At 36.3% G+C, this 23,731-nt stretch overlaps 1 protein-coding gene across 2 annotated transcripts; it reads right to left on the minus strand.

The window, feature by feature from the left end:
- Nucleotides 1–1,163: 1,163 nt before the first annotated feature.
- Nucleotides 1,164–15,766, minus strand: BZW1 (basic leucine zipper and W2 domains 1). 2 transcript variants are annotated; one of them, XM_011369203.2, is made up of 12 exons: nucleotides 15,634–15,766; nucleotides 14,375–14,448; nucleotides 12,066–12,242; nucleotides 10,751–10,845; nucleotides 9,960–10,025; nucleotides 8,525–8,660; nucleotides 7,770–7,879; nucleotides 7,477–7,647; nucleotides 6,867–7,013; nucleotides 6,377–6,515; nucleotides 4,845–4,967; nucleotides 1,174–4,424 (listed from the first exon to the last, which is right to left on the minus strand). In XM_011369203.2, the coding sequence occupies exons 2-12, from the start codon at nucleotides 14,436–14,438 to the stop codon at nucleotides 4,393–4,395; spliced, it is 1,260 nt and encodes a 419-aa protein (XP_011367505.1). In that variant the 5' UTR covers nucleotides 14,439–14,448; nucleotides 15,634–15,766; the 3' UTR covers nucleotides 1,174–4,392. The 2 variants fall into 2 exon arrangements, with proteins under 2 accessions (XP_023391764.1, XP_011367505.1); XM_023535996.1 differs by lacking the exons at nucleotides 14,375–14,448; nucleotides 15,634–15,766 and having other exon boundaries at nucleotides 1,164–4,424; nucleotides 10,840–10,845; nucleotides 12,066–12,143.
- Nucleotides 15,767–23,731: the final 7,965 nt, after the last annotated feature.

Below are 23,731 nucleotides of genomic sequence, written 5' to 3' on the forward strand. Positions count from 1 at the left end.
GAAAAGAACTTCTGGAGGGAAAAGCCTTCTGATAGTATTTAAAACACCCAGGAAAAATGGGAAGGACCCCAGGATAAAGACTGAGCTTTAACCAATTCTAGCACTTAAAGGTTATTAGCATACAATAACCAATACAAGTTATTGCTTTTCTCTTTACATTAATGAGTCTCATGAAATTTTATTCAATTTCAAGGGTACAGACAAGAAGCAAATTTCAGGTAAACAGAAATAATGCAGCAATATAACTACTGACTTGGATGGCTGTACTTGAGCTTGTTCAGTGCCAACAACTATCTGGATTATCAGCTACCCAGTTTCTCCATTCTTCAAATGTTTGCTATGCCGAGATCCATTACTCCCAACTAGAATGGAAATGAGCTGTATTTACAGAGAAAATATTTTATTCTTAAGATGTCAAAGAACGTAGAACATCTTTTTGAATAGAGGTGTCAGTCTCTAAATGGGTTACTTACTTCCCCAATCGGTTTACCTCTAAATCAGCTTTTTAAGCACAGCCTTCAGGATTTCAGCTTAAAAAAATAGTTTAAACAATTTTCCTTATTTTAAAGTTGAAATTCCCTTAAATGGAACACTTCTATTACATTTGATAACTATGTAGCACCCTAAATTCATTATACACATTTAATACATAGTTCCCAAAGCTGCACTAATACAATGATAAACATTCTAATCATATCAGCTTAAGATACTATTCCCTCCAGATAAAGTCTACAAAGGATTCAGATTTTACCACTGTTTCCTCTAGGGCACTATAGTAGGCACAACAAGCAGGTGAGCTTTTAATTTAACTAAGGTTCTTATTAAGTTATTAAATTGACAGTGACTGAGTGCATTTTTAAAGCATCCTCATCCTTTTTTCAATTTATTATCAGGATTATCCTAGAATAAGAATAAAAGGATTATAAGTGCACTGGAAGATTAAGATGATTTTAAATGGTTGCCAATTGCCCATAGTTAAAGGCGTGGGGCGGGGGTAGGTGGGAAGTGGGGAGGGAAAGGGAGTTGGGAAGCCTGTCTGATCCACACCAAGTTTTATACAATTATGCATAGAATTGTATTTAGGTAAAAATTCATTGCAATTCAAGTTTTTAGACAAGCCAATTATAAATTATTTTGAAATCAGAAGTACTTATCACATCTTCTAGGTTCCACTTAAAGCCGACTGAAAAACCTTTTATTTCTTAATTTTAAACCTTTAGGCCTGAGTAGGCTGATGAATTTATATCAGTACAACAGGATTAATACATCACATGAAAAATTATAGCAAGGTATTTAACAGGATTCTCACAGAAATGCTTATTAACCTATTATACATGGCACTTGTAAACAGCATCTGAGGAAAATTTTTACAAAGATAATTTAGTAGTCTAAGCAATAATACACACTAAACTTTGGCACCTGTTACATTTAAAGCCCAACAGTTCTGCCATTTCCTGCAAGTAGCCTATTTGAGTATGACAGTGGATTCATCAGTAAAATTTCAATACCATTTATTAAAGGGCTATCCTCAACGTTAATTAAATCACTCGCCTAGAATTTTGATTTTTACAGATTAGAAGAAACCCAAATGATTCTATTTATGATACATTTACAATCAAGTAAGAAGTGTCTTAAGACTTCCAAAGTCAATAGGAAATGACATGTCTGATGCCTGTATGGTATTCTAGGGTGTAAAGCACAGTTACAAGATGGTGAGTGGCAGAAAACAAATTTCCTATTTTCTCATCACCCTGGCAGAAAAAAAATACTTCTTCAGGATATGGATCCGCATAAAGATGCCTGCCAATGCATGTCTATCTCTAGGTCCCCCCTCTTTAAAAAAGTGGGGGTGCTATCACCTCAAAGTATGACCAAAAAACTTTACTCTTTCCATGTATAAAGCAGATATAATACACATACAGCATAACTATATTAAAATTTATTGGGGTGCTATTAGAAAAGTCTAAAAAGGCTTCCTGGGGAAGGGTGATAATGAGCTTTGAGAAACACTGAATTAGAAATCTCAGTCACATGCATTTCCTTTCGCTACCATCATTATGCTAAATCCTGTGGCATTTTTAATATTTGGAGTTTTCATAAGAACAGAATAAATCTCTAGGACAACACTCCTAGAATAATTAAGAAACTTCTGATCAGCTCTAAACGCATATTTAATTATGGCATCTAAGAGACTTATTCTTAGAAACCGACACCAAGTTAGGAAAATCAATTAACATTCATCCAACATAATTACAAATACAGTTTTAACATCCATATTAAGAATTACATTTTGAGGCCATAGGATGGTGCTGGCAGCTGAATTCCAAAATCACCACTTAAAATCCAAAATGAAAATCTGCAGTCTTTTTAGAAAGCATTCCCTTTCTTTATACTGTCACAGGTGACTTACCCATTTACTATAATATTGTAGTAAGTAAACACTACTTTGTCATTATGAAGAAACTATGATCAGACAAAGATCATAATGTAGTTCTGGAAGACTACACACTCACTATACACAGTATATAATAAAACAGGGTACACTTTGAACGGCAATAACATGCAATGATTTGGTTGTAGAAATGTTAATGTCGTTTCTGCTATATCAGAATTCTATGTTGGTGTTTACAGTTTGAGAGTTATAAGGACAAAAGAGCAATTATTTAATGCTTACATAGTAGAGACACCTGAATGCATACCATACAGTTACCATGGGGTATTAATATGGAATTTACAAAAAAATAAAAAATTAAAAAAGACTGACCTATATAACCTTAAGTGTAAGGATGGACTTTTATTTAAAAAAGTCTTTTGAGGACTACAAATTACAAAGTAAAAGCAGATCACACTACATAGAAACCTAGTGAAATACATTTTGCCTGTGCATGAAAACTTTATCAGAGTTATTCATTTAACAATTTCACCCCATTCACAATGCTCGTTTCATAAGGTTATTATATATCTTTATTTCAAGTTATACTACACCTTATTCCTTCCAGGTGAACTTTTAAACACCAAATTCTTGGCTCATAAACATGGCACCTTTGAAAGGGGCAATTTCCCAGTCTCTGGTGGCATTATTCCAAGCTAATTTCTTTCAACAATCAAAAAAAAAAACTTTCAAAATGTTCACTTTTAACATTGTTTTTCCACCAAAAAGTGTGGTCACATTTTGTTTTCTACTGTCTATAATATATATATAGATAGGTGGCAGCAAGAAAAGAAAGACAAAAATTAAAAGGCAGCCATTAAAAAAAATGGATCAATTGTATAGAAGACATACTTGGCTCATGGCAATTAAAAGAAAAAAAAAAAAAAAGGCAACTAGGGCATGTTAATAGTCAGATGCTTGAATCATTTGTTAATGTTACAAGAATGAAGCTGGTCTTATATGACCAAGTGGGAATATATCATTATTACACTCCATTCTTTACATCAAATATGCTTAACCCACAGGAAATGAGTTATATTTAAGAGTTCCCAATTAGACCATGCTGATCACTTAACATTTCAACAGTCATTTTCTTTATTCACTATTTCATGAGTCCTTTCCTATCTAAGCATATGACAAGTGTTAAATTCGTTAAACGACAAAACTTTTTAAGGTACAGTTGAAAACGGTATGAAAAAAATACCCATTTGCTTTTCCTGGAAAGACACAAACTGAATGCAGAAGTTTCTCAATGGGAAAAAGCTCAACTTTCTTCTTCCTATCACATCTGCCACATACAATTTCCCAGAGACCTCACTTTCAAGATTGTTCTCCATGGCTTTACCAAGGAATGAAAACCAGAGAGCAAACAACTGAACTCGAGGACATCTGGGGTTAAAAATGCAAGAAAATATTAATATGTAAGCAATGGTTCAAATACTCAAGATTCATGTTAATGAATTCAATCACTGTATGAGACTGTCATTGATGAGGAGGGCTTTGGGCATACCAAATTATCACACAAATCATTGCCTTTTGAGACTTTGGATACTTTTACAGTTTAATTTGCAAACAAAATTCTTATAACAAATTATTTTTAACCAAATCATATCTTGAAAACTGTTTATATAGAAAACCCAGGGAAAAAGTGAACTGTTCATTGTGGAAGGCCTTAAATTACATTATTACAGTAGAAAATACAGGAGGTAGAAGATAACTGAAAAAACTAATGCAACATTAGATTCAAATCTATAGCTCCTGTAGCTACTTAAAACATGGTTTTAGAAACTAAACCCAACATATCCAGTAACCATAGAAACAGTTAAAATAAAATTTGCCATGAAAGCCCTTATATCATGCTTGATATAGGGAGGTAGGAAGATGTAAGAACCAGGACACATGAGACATGACATTTTATCTACAACTCCCTGTTTGCTTTACTGAGGGTGTAGTTTCAAAATTCAGTCACCTTCTTCAGCTTCAGACTCAGATTCTAGAAAAGGAGAAAAATGCAGTCAAGTATTATATGATATCAGAAAGCAAAAGTTGTGATTTATAACCTTGAAGCTTTTTATTATACTTAAGGAATTTTATTAATAATATCCTACTTATATGTGGGGTATATTCAAAAGCATTTATAAATCTCAAAATTCACATTTATTATAGTCTCAAAACTTTCAATGTTCCTAAGAATATTTAGTATTATTAGAGCCATCAAAATATTTCAATAACTAACATCTAGTTTTCCTCATTTGCCTTAAAGCAAATGAGTATTTGCAGGTCTGTCAAAAATCTGTACTCTATGTATTAAATGGTATCTGAATGAAGGCAGCATGTGTGGACACATTCTATGGCCATACTAAAACTAGTTCTCAGGCTTTACCAAACAAACTGCACAAAGAAAAAGACTTACCTTCTTCAGCATTTTTGAGCCACTCAACAAACTTTTTCATTTGCTCAAGGAAGACACTTTTCCCCTTTGCAACATGTGCATCTTTATACCACTTCAGAATGGGTTCTTCACTCAGGACTTCAGCTATAAAGAGAGTGATCATTACATTCAGGCAGTTTTCATTCACTTCTCTAACTCAGGCAGAGTTAGGACCCATCCTAAAGGTGCACGTGCCTGCACGGCAAAGAAGATTCTACTGAAAAGTTAGGTAAAAGCAATTATTTTTGTCACTTAAAAAAATAAATCTGTATTCAAAACACTGTTTACTAGTTTCTTCAAATTAATTTTGAAAGATAAAATGACAGCCCTATATTAAAAAACTTTTTAATAAAGTTGTTGCTAAGTATGATCCTACTGCTAGAAAAAAAAACTTAATAAGCTAGTGATTCTCTCAACTGAAGGCAATTTTACCCCCAACCCCAGGACATCTGACAATGTTGAGAGACACATTCATGGTTACTGCACTTGGGAGAGGTGCTACTGGCATTTATTGGGCAATGTCAGGGATGCTGTTAAGCACTCTACAATGCATAGGGTAGTGACCTACAAAAGAGTTATCTGGCCCAAAGATCAGTAGTACCAAGGCTGAGAAATCTTTTGAATGATCAGGGATATCTCATAATTTGTTAAAAAAACTAAGTGTGAAAATGGTACTATGATTTTATGGTAAAAAGGTCCATGTACCTTACAGATCTATAATGGAAAAATTAAGAATTAAATGAAGATTTCTAGGATTTCTTTCTAAATAATCTTAGTGGGAGAAAATAACTAGGGGTATATTTTCAAGAAACCTAACCACAAGCTTATCACTGAAGCATGGGATATTGAGTTCACTTCATTCTTTAAAAAAAAAAAAAAAAAAAAAAAAAAAAAATCTGGAATAGGGGTAGAGCTCTCTTCTAAGTTTAGAATATAGGAACCAACAAAAACATTTATGAAAACCAGGTGATACAAGTAATATGTGTGCACACAAACTATACTTACTGGGATCAAGGCTGGTCTGATTTGTGGAGGAAAAAAGCATAATCACCAACCATAGTAAATTAAATACTGTAATGGGATCTCTCCCAACAGAAGTCTTTTATTTATTCAACACTTTAGACCAGTTTTTTTGAAACTGGGAATCACAGAAAAGGTAAACAGTTAACTGAAATAGGGGGTTTTACATAAGTATTTTGAACTGGTCTTGAAAGACAAGTATAAGTCTACATTGGATAGTGGGGTAGAGTAAAGGAATGACTTCTCATAGGCCAGACTACACAGAGATATGAAGAGTATGTCTGGGAAGAGAACTGGTAGAGTACAGAAGGTGAAGTTTGAAGCTGCACTAAGAAGGCTTTAGACTTTAACTTGTAAGATTCAGAAATAGACAACTCAGTCCTGTGACTCGAGTAACATTTTAAGGAGCTGTTCAGACAACTACTCAGTGGAATTACTTTGAATATTATAGGAGTTTTATTAAATGTATTTTCAAAATTGAAAATTTAAATTACCTTTATAAAAAAGCACCACTATTTTCTGGAAGGCTTTCATGAAATGAATGTTATCATAGCAATACTCCTGAATCTTCAGTAACAGAGTCAGTTCAGACTGACCTTGAGTAGTAAAGGCAGCAAGTAGAGGGCTGTATTGCTTTTGAAGGGAAGAGAGAAAAAGATTGTCATTCATTTTGATAACCATCCATTATAAAATTCCTAAAATACAGAACATAACTCATCTGTTACAATCACTGTAAATTATATCCTATTTACTGGAAATAAGAAGCTACTTTTAAACACATATTCATTTTTAACCTGTGAACCAAAGAAAGCCAAGTAAGGCTTTTTAGAAGGTTATACCAGTAGTTAATATGTTATTTGTCTATTTACTAGTGGGTTATCCCCAGGAACCACAGATGTAATAAACCTTCTTAGAAAAGTACAGTAACAGTTCACTTATCCCCACTTAAAAGCAGAATGTTTTGTCAAGACACAGTTCTAATACCTTCAAGTGCTTGATGGCTTGCTCTGCTACAAGCTCCTCTTTTTTGTTCCATTCTACCGTGCTCATTACACTGGACCAAACTATTCCAATGACAACGGGTTCTGGGATGTTGTTTTTTTTCATCTCCTCCTTGACATACAAAATTATCTGCAAAAGAATCCAAATTTAGTAACAGAAATTAGTTTTGATATGTACATACTCCTCCAAATATCAGACTTAGATCTTTTACAAGAGTATAAAAACACCTTTCCATGCAACTGGCAATCACCACATGTATACCATATATAATCAGAGAACTTTAGAACTGGAAGTATAGACTTCTAGTTCAAATCTTATTTTACAAATGGGCAAACTAGCTAGGAAAAAACTGAGATAGAAACAGAAGGTCTGACCACTGGCTTATACCCTACAAAATCCCCAAGTAGTATAATTTCTGGGCACTAGTAAGGCACTTAATATGAAACAGACTGAGGCAAAGCTTCAGCCTAACACCCTATAGAATTAATTAAAACTTTCTGGTGAGAAATACTCTGAAGTTTCGCAAATGAGTAAAAATTTTCTTTGCCACAAACTTAGCCTTATAAGGATGGTTTAAAGAAAAATATCTTACATCCTTAAATGGATCACCACGGGACATCTGTTCTTGAAGTTCTTTCTGGAGTTCTTTACGAGCTCCTATGGTTTGTTGATTCCGAACATATTCTGAAAGCTCTTTCAAGCCTGCCTCAGTAAAATACTTTGTGAAGTGTTCAACGCTTTGTTTATTGGCAGGAAAAAGTTCCTGAAAGGAAAATTCAGATTAAGAAAAACATTTTTCTTCTCTTTACATATTAAAAATGACAAAGTTTCCTTATTACACTTTCCTTAAATGTAAGAATGGGAAAAAGAATAGAAATTACAAACCATTAATCTGTTATCCATGCTGACTTTCCGAAGACTTGCAGCTACTGCATTGATATCTTTTTCATTTATCCATGATTTAAAGAGCTTTACAGCAAAAGCTGCTGAAACTCCTGTGGAAGAGAAGAACATACTTAACAGAAGCACTTCCTCCCTCCATAGTTCAACCACAAAGGATTACTCACTTTATCCCCACAATTACCCCTGAACTTCCTTCTGCCACTGCTTATCACTTCACTCTTAATTTCTCTATTCTACCATTTGCTAGTTGTGTATTCTTAAGTCAAACTACTTTAAAATGTTTTCTGATGTTAAATGAACTCGGTACTCTAATAGTATAAAAAATTGTTTTATTACTGTAAAGAATTTAACTATGGAAATCACAATAAGGAATATATTTTTCTTTTCAGCTTGACATTCTCTCTAATGTCACTTTCTCTAATAAACATGTTCCCAAGTCTCCCAATTGGAATTAATCTCTTTCTGGGTTACCACTGAATTTACTTTATAATCAATCACATTTGCATCTAGACCCTGGATATTTGCTGTATGCCTAAAGAAAGCCATTAATCCTGGATGCCAAAGGTATACATTAAATATCTAATGAATCTGAATAAACCTATTAAATTTAAGGATAGTTAAAAAGACTATTACACAAGTCAAATCTAGATAAACTATACCCTAACTTTTCTATCAGTTTATCTTTCATGCTCTTATCCACCCCACCCTCAGCCAACTAAAGATAATCCTTTAATTACCTTCTTTCACCAAATTCTCATTGTAAAGGCTATTAAGAATGGACGCATTAAGTGTTCCATTAGCCAGAAGAACACCAGTCAACATAGCCAGCTTGTTCCTCTCTGACTCCGAAAAACCCTTTAGAAACAGCAACAGCTACAAAAATAAATAGTTAAGGGTTAAAAGAGCAATTGCATTACATAAAGAGAAGCAGTAAAACATCCTATATTGGTTAAAAGTGTGGGCTCTGGGTACCAGAGTTTGTATCTGTTATATACTCACTAGCTAAATGATCTTGGGCAAGTTAACCTCCGCGTCTGTGTCTTCATATGTAAAATGTGGATAAATGTAAAACTTGCCTCACAGGATTTTTGTGAATGTTAAATGAGTTAATAATTAGAATAGTGCCTGACATTTAATAAAAACTGCTATAAACATTATCAGATTTTCTGTGCACCTAGATATAGAATACCTAAGACTGAAACACAAGTATGCTAAATTTCTTTCTCAATGTGTTAGGTCTGATCCTCTATCCTCTCTTTTAAACAAATCCCACTTGATTTTTATAGCCATTTGTCACTTGTTTAGACTCAGAGCTAAGGAAGTATACAAATTAAAATAAACAATCTACCCCAAAACTGTATTTCAAAGAGAGCCTACCTAAATATCAAATAATCAAATCTAAATAGTACGAAGGTTTCTCAAAAAATTAAATGTAGAACTAGCATATGACCCAGTAATCTCACTTCTGAGTATTTAAAGAAATTCAAAAAGTTAATTTAAAAAGATATACACATCCCTATGTTCACTGCAGCATTATTTGCAACAACCAAGATATGAAAGCAACCTAAGTGTCCATCGAGAGACAAACAGATAAAAATGTGGCACATATACACAATGGACTATTACTTGGCCATAAAAAAAGAATGAAATCTTACCATTTGAGACACAGATGGACCTAAAGAATATTATGCTAAATGAAATAAGTCAGACAAAAAAACAAATACCATATATGATTTCACTTATAAAAATACAACAAACAAACAAAACGAATAGATAAAACTCATAGATACAGAGAACAAATTGATGGTTGCCAGATGGGAAGAGGGTTAGGAGGATGAGTGAAAAAGGAGAAGGGATTAAGAAGTTCAAATTGGCAGTTACAATATAGTCACAGGTATGTAAAGTAAAACATAGGAAATATAATCAATAATATTCTAATAACTATGTTTAGTGCCAGGTGGACATCAGACTAATTCCGTTTGGGAATCACATCTTAACTTATATAAATGTCTAACAAATATAACTATGCTGTACACCTGAAACTAATACTGAATGTCAACTGTAATTGAAAAATAAGAAATTTAAAATGATCTCAAATCTGTGGCTGAATTAGGATTTAACACTTCCCTTTTTGACCTTTTATTTTCCAAAAATGTACATTGCTCCACATACCTTTTTCACTTCATCTTCAAAACCTTTCTCCAGGTATTTATAACGCCTGATTAACTTGTTAAAAACCTATGAAGGATAGTAAAAGAATTTAATGATAACTTCATACATATAAATGCCAGATTCCTAAAATAAGATCTAAGTCAGGGCCATTGAGAACTCTTCCATAGTATCTCTAGAACAAGAAAGAAGCGAACTTTCCACTAGATATAATAGTTTTAAGCTGTATAAAACAGCAATAGATTTTTATTGACAAATATTAAAGCGAAGACTAATTGTTGCTTAAATACAAGTCATTTACCCATTTGTAGGACAGTAACAAAATAAGATCATAAAATATAGTTCTAATTTCCTAATAACATAGATAACGATATCTAAGTTAGATGCACTTGAATTCTTTGCTTACAGTAATGTAAACATAACTATGTATGAAACCTTGAAATGAGATTTTGATTAATAAGCTCATCTGCCTATAACTCATTCATCTTTTGAAAAATTATATGCAGAAGAACTCGATGTTGGAAATCAAGACGGAACTGATTTTCCTATTCAGCTTGACATTGTTTCTCGAAAATGGATTAATTTCAGAGGGACAAATAAGAAAAGAGCAAATTCAAACTTTTTCTACTGGTTTCAACACATTTTAGGCTTCTAATTCATCATACTACACCAAGATTATCTCTAAACCTTTAGTTCAAATTCCTTCAATTCTACCTGCAACCTTAAAAGTAGACTCTTTAAACATTAGAAAATGGATAGTAGCTAACTGAAATAATTACGTAAAGTTTCATTACCTGAGCAAATGCTTGCATGGTCTCTAGGTCTTCTTGTGCTGCGAATACACAGACATCTGTACGCATCATGTCATCTGCCAGTGTACCACCTGGGGCTAAGGCATATTTTACAAAAAATTTGCAATGACTTTCATTTAAAATTAGTAACCATTTCAATCTTACTTTCTGTGAGATTCTCATTATAAAATAAAATGATAAAAATTCTAAGAGATGATTTGAAAGCAAAGTCAATTTCTCAGTAGGAACATGACTAGTTGGGGTTCAATGTGTGAATAAAGCGATATAATTTACAGGAATAAAATAACCCACTTTAGCAACTCAATGAAACTGCTGCATTAACCATTCAATCAATAGTGCCAAATCTGTCACTCTAGTGGAGATGTTCATAGTTGGTTTTGATATATGACTTTCCATATAGAAAACAACTCTTCAAGCTTCCAAAGAGGCTGGGCTATGAAAACCTACAAATTAGAGACTATCTTTTAGATACGTTTGTAAGTATTTATGGATAAAATAATGTTTGATGAAATTGGTGGGGGCACAGACAAAGTAAGATTGTTAATTACTGAAGTTGGGTAACAGATTAGTATACTATTTTCTCTAGAGTATGTTTAAATATTTCCTTAGTAAATGTTTAAAAAAGGTTTTAAAAACAGGATTATTAATTGCAGTATTATACATAGTAAATAGATATTTTTCATATTTCTTACTACAAACTGGCACTACAACGAAAGACATACTCATGTGACTAGGCATTAGAATGTATGAATATAAGTTCCTGGTTCCACCAAGCAATTGTTTGACTGCATGCAAGTCGCTGAAACCTTTCTAAACCTCCATTCTGCATATATACAAATGGAGTTCTGATTCTGTCAGTTTGGCTGTGAGGGTCAATACAATATTACTATCATCGTTTGAAGACACATAACTAAGTAGCACACTCTGTTAAGATATCCTGAGCTGTTGAGTGTGGAGGTAGGAGTAAGTTAGATTAGGGCAGCACTGTGCAGCAAAAATATGTGAGCCACACAATATAATTTCAAATCTTCTAATTTCAAAATATTAAAAATGGGTAAAATTAATTTTAATATAAAAATTTACCTCAACATATCAAGATGTTTTTAACATTTCAGTATTCAAATTATAATTGAGATGTCTTACATTCTTTTTTATATTGTCTTTAAAACTGCACATCTCAATTTGGACAAGTCACATTCCAAACTGATGCCAACCCAATTTGATAGGCTTGTCAAACAGTTCGTATTCTGGATTCTAATCTTCTCCACAGAGCACTCTTCCCACAAAACCCACTTACCCAACATTCCGCCGGCCACCAGAATGTCAAAGAGTGTTTCTGCATATCGGCGGTAATCAAGTTTTGCCCCAGAAGCATCGAGAAACTTTGCTACTGCTTCCAAATCAGTACCAGTTTCAGTTAAGCCTTGAATAATACAGTCTTGAAACTGAGTAGGGTCAAACCTCTCTTTTTCATCTGAGGGAGGAAAACCCCAAAAACATCATTTTAAAAGGCTTACCAAAATGCCATGAAACCACCACCTTATGAAGTTATAACCATGGAATAAGTTAACCACAACCATCACAATGTCACTTATTTCAACAGCTGGAAAAAACAAACACAAGCTAGATTACCCAAGACCTGGAACTCTAGCAAATACAACAGAAAACTAAACAAACATCCTTTGCAAGTTTCATTTCTGCTAGTGCAAGGCAGGATTGCCTAGTCACAAGAATTGTACAAATTGTACCTTTCTTACACTATTTTTTTTACATTAGTCTCATAAGTGGGCCAAATAAGCTAGTGTGTTCCTACCGTCAGAAGACAATTTCTATCTGGAATGCTCTTCCACTGCCTCTGGGCTTTTCTGAAATTCAGAACATCCTCTAAACCTCAGGTAAACTTTATTCCTGAGTGATGTAAGTGATCCTAGTAATTCATATACTCAAGAGAACCAACACTAGAGCTCTTGATTCTTTTCTTTAAATGACTATAACATTTTGTTATGTTTTTTTTAAAATCAATCCTTTGCTACTTACTAAGATAATTTTTACACTTATTGGGCGTCCAACATAGAAACTGCAGTAGATGCCTTGCTTTGACCTTTATAACGACCTTGTGAAGTAGATCTTTTTGTTCTCACTGTTCAGAAGCAGAATGGAAGGCCAGAGAAATTAGAGACTATACTGGGTAGTAGCTAAGAGCAAGGGCTCTGGAGTCAAACTGCTTGATCCAAATTCTGGTTATAATCTGAGTAACCAGTCTCATTCTTTATGACTTTTTCTATTGTAAAATGGTGATTAAGACTAGTACCTATCTGTTGTGAATGTTAAATAATAGAAATAAAATAGAAAGCACACAAAACAGTAGCCCTGGGTACACGCCTAGCTTTTACTGAGTTGCTGTCACATACTCCATGATAGGGTAAGTGTCCCTATCTAGGTTAGATGCTATCTTAATTTTCACACAGCACTAAGGTGACCAACTCCTCCCTGTCTGCCCAGGACTTAGTTTTTAGCACTGAAAGGCCCATGTTCTGGGAACTCTCTTCAATCCCAGATAAGGCCCATGTTCTGGGAACTCTCTTCAATCCCAGATGGCTGTTCACTCTACCCAGAACCCAATCATCAAGAATTAAGAGGGCATGAATGATCTCGATCTAGAAGGGGATGTGACATCTCTTCCTGATGCTAACAATAACATTACTAGATACTATATCTATATAAAGGTGATGCCAGTAATTCACATACTCAAGGGAATACAGACTTTTCCCTATTATTGCTGAACTGCTCTGGTTTCCAACTTCTGTTTCTCCTAAGAAAAATCTACTGGCTTAAATGTAAATGAATCTGCAAAGACTAGAACCAAATCACCTTTTGATCTCCCCACTACAAGATGACAGACTATAGAGACTACAAAAGATTCTAAAATATGTACGTATCTTAAAGGATCTCTATACAGGGTGGAAAAACACAATTTATAACCAGTAGCTGTTTCCTCAAAATCTCCTCTAAAATAAGGTCAACAGGTGCTTTTGAGCAATAAAATTAAATAGTTTTTGGGAAAATATCAAGCCCAATACAAAATATGAGAGACCCACATCTCATTTAACTTTGCATCATTAGTGCAGTGTCTTGCTACAAAATTCAATACTCATCTAACTGCCCACTAATAAATAAAAATAGTTCATATAATTCTAGTATTTTTCTTTCAAAGCCGGTGAAAAACATTTAATTAAAAAAAAATTAGAATATTAACTGTTTCATAATTAACATCCATAAGAAAAGTCTGATTTCTTCTCAAACATCTTTACAAAGTTTGGCTGAAATCAGTGATCAAATTAGGAGCTCTTTCTATAAGTTAACCTTTTACCTCTGGCAAAAATTTGCTTAAATGAAACCTAGCTACTGAAAATGCAGCCCATAATTAAAAAAAAAAAATACTTAGAAATATTAGGGGTACATCTGAAATAGCAACCAAGAAATTCAAGTCCTTTTCTGGTATTTTCTCTTAAAGTTTTAGTACTGAGCAATTGCCAGCCAGAGGAACCAAGATACAATGTTATGCTGTAAATTTTAAAAGCGATATAATTACAACAAATTATTTACCTCTTTTTCTGGTTTTAAAACGCTGGCCTGATAGCGTTGGCTTTTGCTGCTTTTGATTATTCATAAAAGACACCCTAGGAAAAGAAAAATAAGGCCTTAAAAATATCAATGCCATAACATTCATTTTAAAAACAAAGCATCAAATCTTGGTCTAGTCACATATAAATCAAAGTGAACAGTCAGCCTGACAATATACCTGGGCAGGCAAAAATAATTACCTTCACTTGAATTAAATATAAGTTCAAAACTTGCATTTCTTCCCCCAAGAAACCCTTTAAAGATGTAATGTGAAGTGTACTTTTAGGTTGACTCTACAGCACCGACAGGCGGCAAATCACCCATTATAAACATAATTGTTTGGTCTCTTCCTCCTTTCTCTTTAAATTCACCAACATCTTCCACTACTTCTAAGCACCACAGGAGGATAACAGAAATTACCACCATAGTCAAACGTGTATGTCGATTTCAAGACACTGTCAAAAGGCGAATCGCTTCTGTTGAAGGGCCTGGTTATGGCCACCACCACCCTACCCTACCTTCAAGTCGTGCCTGTGACCGCAACGGCCGCTTCACCACTCCCGCCTGCAAAATGAACTGACAGCAGGCTTCATACCCTACAATCCAAGCCTCCTCCAAGGGCACGTGTCTCTTATCCATGCCCTTCCTGTGTCTCCCGCACTAGCGACAGATAACCCGCCCCCGCCCAGGATCCCCTTGGTCACGGCCGGGCGCCGGAGCGGCTGCTCCTCGCCCCGCAGACCCTTCTTCACTGACCCCGTCGCCGGCGGTGGCGGCCGCCGCAACGAGCGGACCACAGGCGCCGAGGCGCTTCGCGCCGGGGGCCCTGCCGCCCCGTACATCCGCCCGCCCTCCAGAGAAAGCAGCGGCGGTGGAGGCGGCCGCAGTGGTGGTGGAGGCTCCTCCGCCCCACCCGCAGGAACCCCCCACGCGTACATCACCCAACAGAGGCCGCGGCGGCTTTGTTACCCAGGCCGGGCAGGGCCGGAGGGGGGCCTGTCTCCGCCGCGGCGCACCTCCGGGACCCACGTTCCGGCTCGGGCCACCGCCCCTCGGCCTTCCTGCTGAAGCAGCGGCCCCGGCCCTACTTTCCAGGCTCCGGATCCTGCTCGGCCTCATGCGACGGCCTCCGCTCGGGCCCATCCAAGCGGGGCCGCACAGGGCCTGCCAACTCCCTCGCCCTCTGCCCGGCGACGAGGGGCCGCAACCTCAGCCCAGGACGAGCGGGTGCCGACTCTCACCGAATTTAAGGCGAAGAGAAAAGAGCCAGAAATCCGCGATGTGGCGACAACTGCGGCGGTATCTCCTCTGCGACCGGAACTAACGCGAGGAGGAGGAGGAGGAGGAGGAGGAGGTAAAGAGGTGCCACCCCCGCCCGGGCTGGTAACCTATCGCGAGATTTCTTTCTCTGGCGCCCTGCCCCGCCCCTCCCGTATCACTGCCCCGAGCCCCCGCCTTTTCCACTTTTGGGGGCTTGGGGTGGGAAAGCAGGAAAAGAGAGGAAGAAGGATTTTCAATCATTTCTTATTCCCTTATTGGGTTCCAGGTTTCCTGGATATTTATCATCGACTAGGCCATCGTTCGTTCACTGCCTCGTTATCCGGCGTCTTAGCGCATGGAGGGATTAGGAGGAAAGGTATCTCTCATCCCCACCAGTCTCGAGAAAGTTGGACACGTCCGCTCCAGTCTCCCCCCGCCCCCTATCGACCCCTCCTCTTGAACCGGAAGTGGACGTTAGTGGGAGAGGGGCTGGGGCGGTGGGTGGTGGCGTCCTGGGGCCTTTAGTGGGTAAAAGTTAAAGTTTGGTTGGCCTGCCCTCGGTTCCAGGCAGGGTTGGGTAGAACTCGCTCAGACTAAGGCCAAAGCTGGGAGACAATGCCCTGCGGGGCTGGCTGGTTGGCGGCGGCGGCGGCGGGGGGGCGGGTCGTGCACTTCCCTCTTAGAAGCAAGGGAAATCCGGACAGAGGGTTGAGAAGGAAATTCTGTCCTCCGACTGTGACCACCACGCCTTTCGTGCTTTGTCGTTCTCTCTTGAGTGTGGTGGTTGTGGGGACTTGGAGGGCATCAGAATCCTCGGGAGGACTTTTAAAAACACAGTTTGCTCTGCCTCACCCGCGATGATGAAGGTCTGGTGTGAGACTCAAGAATGCATTTCTAAGAAGTTCCCAGTGATGCCTGTGCTGCCGATCTAGCGACCACATTTTTGAAAACCACTGGATTAGAGAGCATATCATCAGAGAGCTGGGAGAGAAGATAATGCGTGTGAAAGCACTGGACGTTATAATACAGTACAAATAATGTCTCCAGGATATAGCCTCATGTTTTTTTTCCGTTTGTTCCTTAAGCTGTTTGCCTCTCTATGGCTTCCTTACGCTCCTACCAGAGAAATCCCCAAAACAGGGTTTGTCCCTAAAATTACATTCTCTGGGGCCTGTTTCTCCTCTTTATCATTTTGGTAAATTAGTCTATGTAAGTTGACTTATTTTCCTTAACTAACCTCCCAACTTCATGGAAAATTACTTTCTCAGAGTTCTTTACTGAAATTATTGCCAAATCCAGTGATTCTGTCCTCACCCTTTGCCTCCTCTGAGCATTTAAAGTGGTATTACCCATCTCTTTAAGACTTCGCAGCAACTGTCCTGGTTACCTTTCCCAATATTCCTTTGTATTTGCTGGTTTCTCTTTTCTGTACTCACACCTTTTATCTTCTTCCATCATGTTTTATTACATGTGTCAATTTAAGAAATGTCCAAACCTGTAGAGAATTTTTATAAGAGCTTATTTGAGCCAAACTGACAGATGACAGAGTGGGGAAGCAAGATCTCAAGTGCCCTGGAAAATGACAGTTTGCAGTCTTTTATGCCTTTGGAATTAAGGAGGGAACAGGAAGTTACAGGAAGGTGAGAAAAAGCAATGTAGGAGTGGATTGGATTACAGGATAGTTAACAAGGATATGTGCTCCCTTGAGGGTGGTTTAAGCCTTTGTGGGGTCTAAAAAAGAGGATTACTTCTAGTATATTAACCTAGATGCACAAGAACAATGAACAGAGCTCGCTTATTAAAACCCTTTTACTAAAGAAATTATAGGCCCGGGACATGACTACCCACCATGACCTGCCCAGTTAGAAATTTATGATCAGATCACCTTACAAGGTTACTTTCAGATTTATTACCATGACCCTTTTTTGTCCACACGTCAGTTTCATACATTCCCAGGGACTTAACTTTTATCTCCATTTGAAAGAGTTCCAAATTCATCTTTTGAATCATTAAATATTTGTTGAGTCTAAATTCTGTGCCCTTCCAGGCTGAATGAACAGCAGTGTGAAGGTACTGACATGTTGGAGGAACCAAAAGAGGCTAGTGTTACTGGAGCTTGGTGAGATGAGAGGGGTCTGAGGAGCAGAGGTAACTGACAAAGAGTCAGATCTCTAAGTCTATCCTTATCCCCAAATCCCTAATCTACACTACCTGGTATCTTGTCCACTGAGCACCAAACTAAAAACTTAATACTATTGATTACTCTTCCCTCAGAGCATTTTTTTTTCACTTCTAAATTCTGTTAAGGATATAATGTTTCACTAATAAAAAATATTAGCTACTTTTATATACCGACCTAGAGTCCTTAGGCTCTCTATGTAATAGAAATTGACAAGAGGCCAAACCAGAAGCTCAGAGAAAGTATGTTGGGGCTTATATTCAAGCACAAGGGAGACGGCATGGTCAGAGAGGGTCTCTAGCTGCTCAGGGCATTATATAGGACACAGTGAGGGAGGACTTGACATCAGATGGGGTGATCCTCTCCTTTCTTCCTGGTTATGGTGCTTGCATAAACGCAGCTGATGCTGAGGTCCTGGCGCAATCTTGGTAGGCCCAAAATGGTGGTGCTGCTCATTATCATCAACCTAGGAAGGTCATAGAGTGGTCAACTCAGGGTTGCGTGCACATGTGGATGTGAGGGTCGACTGCCTGGGGGAAGTTTTGTGGTCGGAAAGTTACCTATCTTGGCCTCCGAAAGCTGCGGAACTAGCTGAGTGGTACCGGATCTGGCAGTTAAGAGTGGAACCAAGCTCTGTTCCTATTCTGTCTCAATTTTACTTCTCAAAACAACCCTATGATCTAGAAACTATATTAGACAAAAAAGGGTGATCTGATCATAAATTCCTAACTGAGCAGGTCATGGTGCGTAGTCATGTCCTAGGCATATAACTTCTTTAGTTAAAGGTTTATCTTTGCTTTAAGCAAGCCCTGTCCATTGTTTTTGTGCATCACAGTTAACATATCTTTGAAATAAGCTAACCACTCTCAAAGCACATAACCGTAACTATCCTACAATCCAATCACCGCCTTGATTTCTCCCACCTTCAAATAATGTTTACATTCCCTCCTTAATCCCAAATGCATAAAATAAACTTCAAAACTGTCACTCCTCAGAGCATTTGAGATCTTGCTTCCCAGCAATTATCATCAATTTTGGCTCAAATAAACTTATAAAAATTATCTACCAGTCTGAACACTGCTATGTCGACACTCTTATGAGCCCCATTTTATAGATGAGAAAACTAAGATATAGAGAGGTCAAGTAACTTATCCAAGGTCATAGAGCTAGTAAATGGAAAAGCTTCCCTTGCTAAAAAGATTTTATTTATCTATTCAACAAATATTTATTGAGCTAAAGACCACTTAGAGATACAGAGGTGACAAGTTAGACCTGTGCCCTCACAAAGCTTATCTTCTGTATTTGTCACATTTCTCAATTATGTCATCTTTTTTTAGTACCATCTTGATTTAGGCCTCTATTACCCCTAACCAGGACTTTTGCAATAACTTTCTGTCTCATTTCTTTCTCCACACTTCTAGAGTAATTTTCTCAAATGCTGCCTGAATCATTTCTCTTCAATGTTTAAATGCCTTGGTTTGTACTTGAGACCACCCAGGGATAGCTCTAAGCAATGCTTTTAACTTTACTTCCCATTATATTGGTGGTTCTTAACCCATTATTACCACCCATTGTGGGGTGTATAGCAAGCAATTTTTGAATAAAAACTATAAGTTAGCAAATTACTTTCTTTAAAAATTAAAGCAGATTGGAGATTATCTGTTGTAAATTCATTCCTATTTGCACTCTGATGTGTTCTTGGAAGTGAGAGAGGGAGAAGGGTTGCTGGTAATTGTATGTGGCAGGCAGCCTATCTTATCTATGCTTTCGGGTGTGCCCACAGGAGTAGGTACAGTGGGCTGACGAGAAATGTCCTTTTTAAACTGTATTATGGCAGAAAAGATTCCCAACAACTAAAATCCAAGCTTTAGTTTGACTGAACACATTGTGTCTTTCCCCTTCTTGAGTTGTCCTTGCCTCATTTTCTACAGTCAAAATTCTACTTACTATTTCAAGCCTTATCTCAAATATTGCCCTTTCCCTTAATCCTTTCTTAGTCACTGCAGCTGATGTGAACACTCCTTTTGGAATTTCCTTTGCACTTTGTACTTTCTTTCTGATATTTGATCTATTTTTGTATTTGCAGTTGTCTTATCTTTTGTCCTACACTGAACTTCTTTATGACAATAGCAACCTCTTACTAATTTTAATGCTGCCTCAATGTATGACAAGCAACATGTTTTAATAAGTATGGAATGAATTCGATAAAGTCAGTATGTTTATCACAATCTTAGTCTTTACCATGGAGAAAGAAAGGTGACAGGGAAGTTTAAGCTGGTATTCTTACAAGAGTGCGGAAATGTAGACATTTAAAGGAGATTTTAGTCTCTAGCTATTTTTGTGATTTCATACAAGTACTTAACTTCTCTAAAATGTGAGGGCTGATACTTTACATGATGGGTAAGACCTTTCTAATGCTCATAAATGGGATTCTATATGTGGACGAAAAAGTGGGTCTATGTAAGGTAATCTCACAGGGCGATCTGATCATAAATTCCTAACCAGGCAAGTCATGGTGGGTAGTCACACCCCAGGCATGTGATTTCCTTAGTAAAAGGTTTATCTTTGCCTTAAGCAAGACCTGTCCATTGTTTTTGTGCATCTAGGTTAACAGGTTAACACACCTTTGAAATGCCCCCTTGCAGGCCCCTCTTTCTAAATCATGACCACATCCTCAAGAGAGAACGCAGTCCTAACTATCCTTTAATCCAATCCCTTCCTCCTTTCTCCTACCTTCATGTAACCTCCTTACATTCCCTTCTTAATCTGAAATGCATAATTTGTTGGCATAATGTTGTTCATAATATTTTCTTATAATCCTTTTAATATCTGTAAAGTTGGTAGTTGTGTCCTGTCTTTCATTCCTGATTTTGGTCATTCATGTCTTCTCTTTTTCTTGGTCAGTAGAGCTAAATATTTATTAGTTTTGTTGATTTTTTTTCAAAGAAATAAAATATTTTGGTTTCACTAATTTTTCTCCATATTTTTTGTTTTGTTTTTTATTTCATTGATTTCCATTCTGATTTTTATTATTTCTTTCCAGACAAGAGTGCCACCTCCCCCGATCCCCTTCCCGATTTTAACCTGGAATTTAGCAGCTTTTCGTGAATAAACACTTCTCTTTTTGTTGTTGGCCTTTGGTTTATTTCTGGAATTCTGAAAAGGTAGTTTTGGACAATTTTGTCCAGTTTTGTAGTATTTTTGGAGAGAAGATTTGCTGACTTCTTTACTCTGCCACAGCTGCAAGTTTCCCATAGTACTTTTAGATATAAGATTTTGACTTATATAGATGAAAAATGCTAGGTATAACATGTGAACTTGTCACTGCTTTTAACTTTCATAGTGGAAGTAGATAAATGTTTCTTTTTCAAGGGCAAGTAACAATAGGTCTTTATTCCAGCAACTAGAAGATGCCAAGGGCCTGTTTTAAAAAGCACATTGCTTCCCTTGAAAAATAATCTGGGAAAAATATTTATGCTCCTATGCTTTGGATAGATGATTGTAGAATACCTTTTGAACCTAGCTTAAAAATTGTAGCATATCTGTATTTATACCTATAGATATAGATATATGTGTGTGTGTGTGTGTGTGTGTGTGTGTGTGTGTGTGTGTGTGTGTCTAGAAGTATTTTTGTAAACTCCACAAAATGTTTACAATGAAAAAACTTTGAGGTGCCATGAACTTTCAGATACATTTTAGATGAAAATGTGTTAAATGGTTGCTATGTATTGCATGTATACCATTTTTTCCACTTGCTGTATAGAATGATTTTAGTAGTTATTTGTCTAGTAATGATATTTACTATTAATAATATTCGTTATAATCGAGATAATGAAAAATAAAAAATAAGCATTGCTAATTACCTGAACATTTTAATAAAACTTGCTAAATAAGTTATTCTTTTAAGAGGATTATTTCTCTCCTTTTAAACAAACACACTCTATTATTTAGATTTTTGAAACTTAGGGATTCAAGAAAATTAGCATTCTATCTTTCTCATGGTGGGTTAAGATGAAAACTCTTTACTCCTGAAAAGTGTTTATTTAGAAAATATTTTGAGGTGACTTGCCAAGTAAGTAATATTTTGGATGACCATAATATCTACATTCTAAGTTATATAATATTTAAGGCAGTCATTAAAAAAAAAAAACAAAACCAACAAAGTTAACTGTCATGTCATATTATTAGCTACAGCATTATTTAGGACTATTTATTGCTTATTAATTCATATCTCATAGTATTAAACTGCAACTAAAGAACAAGAAATCTTACTGATGACCCAGATCTAAACATCTCTGTGTTAGAAAATTATCTCAAATATATGTTGAACTGTTGCTTGGTATATAAAGGTGACCATCTTTCTTTGATGTCTTTATAAATTCAATTTTCACTTTTTAGGAGTCTCTGTGTGATATAAAGTTATATATGAAAAAGCAACTAAACTAAATAGAACTTAGTACTGCTGTATTATTATTATTATTATCAGTCATAGTTGCAGTAGTAGCAGCAGCAGTAGCAGTAAGTGGGATTGTTTTACTTTCAAAATAAGTTAAGTATAATATAACTGATGATGATTATTCTTCCAAAAGAAGGCCATGGACTACCATTAAGTAAATTTAGTGTCAATTTATTTGATGAAAAAAAAGTAGAACCTTTTACTTATGGTGCATTTCAGGTTCCACCTTTATAATGCAGTATTAAAACTGTCTGGAAGAATTTCCCAGGTCTTTCTGGGAGTAAAAATAGTCTTCTTTTATAATATAGCTTAATTTTTCAGAATCTGACCAGTGCTGAAAGTTATACCCTCAGAGGACATTATACATAATAAGGCTTGCCCACAGCAGAGGTTCTCAGCACAAGGCGACTTGTGATAGGAAGTGCTAACGTGAAATTCTCCATCAGTTCTCCACATCTATTACTTTCAATTCAACTCACATTTTTAAATACATAATTTGCATGAAGAATTTTAGAACCCAGGTAAAGAGGTCTTTTTTTTTTTTTGTATATACATCAAATCTCCTCAATATTTATGGATGTGAACAACTTGAGAATTGAAAGTTGAAATAAACTCCTAAACTTTGATTCATTTAGTCCTTGGTTAAAAATATAAACTATTGTCACAGTGGTGTTTGAAAGATCCGGAGAAGATAAAATCAAGTACTTTGCATTTTCAATGTGTTGTAGGTTTGGATAAGCCTTGGACAACATTTATATTCCAGAAATTTCTTGAGCACATGAACTAAGAAACCAAACAGGTGGGAAAAGGTCTTATTTAAAATGTCAAAGGCTCTGCTTTTGTTGTATTTTCCTTAAAACAGAAGAAATTTGTCCTTAGTTATAAGTTTAATGTTAATTACATTGGGCTATTTGTTCAAAATTAAGATAAAGTTCCTTATATCTTCTCCCTGGAATATAATCGTCTACAGGTTACATTTAGTTAATAAGTTATATTTGTTGTAGGATATGAAGTTTATTCTATTAAATTGTAAATGTACTGTGTTCATCAGATTCATCATTATATAAATTATGTGAGCTCTTCTGACATAGAAAAATCTGAGTCCTGTCTGTTTTTCCTTGCTAGCTTCCTGTGAGCATCTAACTTTAAAAATATTAAACCACGACTCTGATACAATATGTCGTGAGCAAGGCCAAAGATATAGTCAATGAGGGAGTCAAGATGATAACACAAGCTCAAAAGAAGACACAAGAAACCATTATGGAAAAAGAATATCAGAATAAGTTTACAGAATTAGCCCCAAAACCCAAAACCTAAAAACCCAAACAAAACTGGTTAATGTCCTACAGGGCAATAAAACTGACACCTTTGGGATCGTTTTTTAAACCATACAAAAATCATTTGCAACTTGTCAATGCCCTACAAATTAATACTGGTATTAGTT

Source organism: Pteropus vampyrus, unplaced genomic scaffold (assembly GCF_000151845.1).
Source record: "Pteropus vampyrus isolate Shadow unplaced genomic scaffold, Pvam_2.0 Scaffold146, whole genome shotgun sequence".
In the NCBI taxonomy this organism is placed as follows: Eukaryota; Metazoa; Chordata; class Mammalia; order Chiroptera; family Pteropodidae; genus Pteropus; species Pteropus vampyrus.

Coding starts and splice junctions, on each gene's coding strand:
- BZW1 (XM_011369203.2), bottom strand. CDS start 14,438: ATGAATAATCAAAAGCAGCAAAAGCCAACGCTATCAGGCCAGCGTTTT. Junction 12,243..14,374: donor TTTTAAAACCAGAAAAAGAG/GTAAATAATTTG, acceptor TTCCTCCCTCAG/ATGAAAAAGAGAGGTTTGAC. Junction 8,661..9,959: donor TTGAAGATGAAGTGAAAAAG/GTATGTGGAGCA, acceptor TTATTTTTGTAG/CTGTTGCTGTTTCTAAAGGG.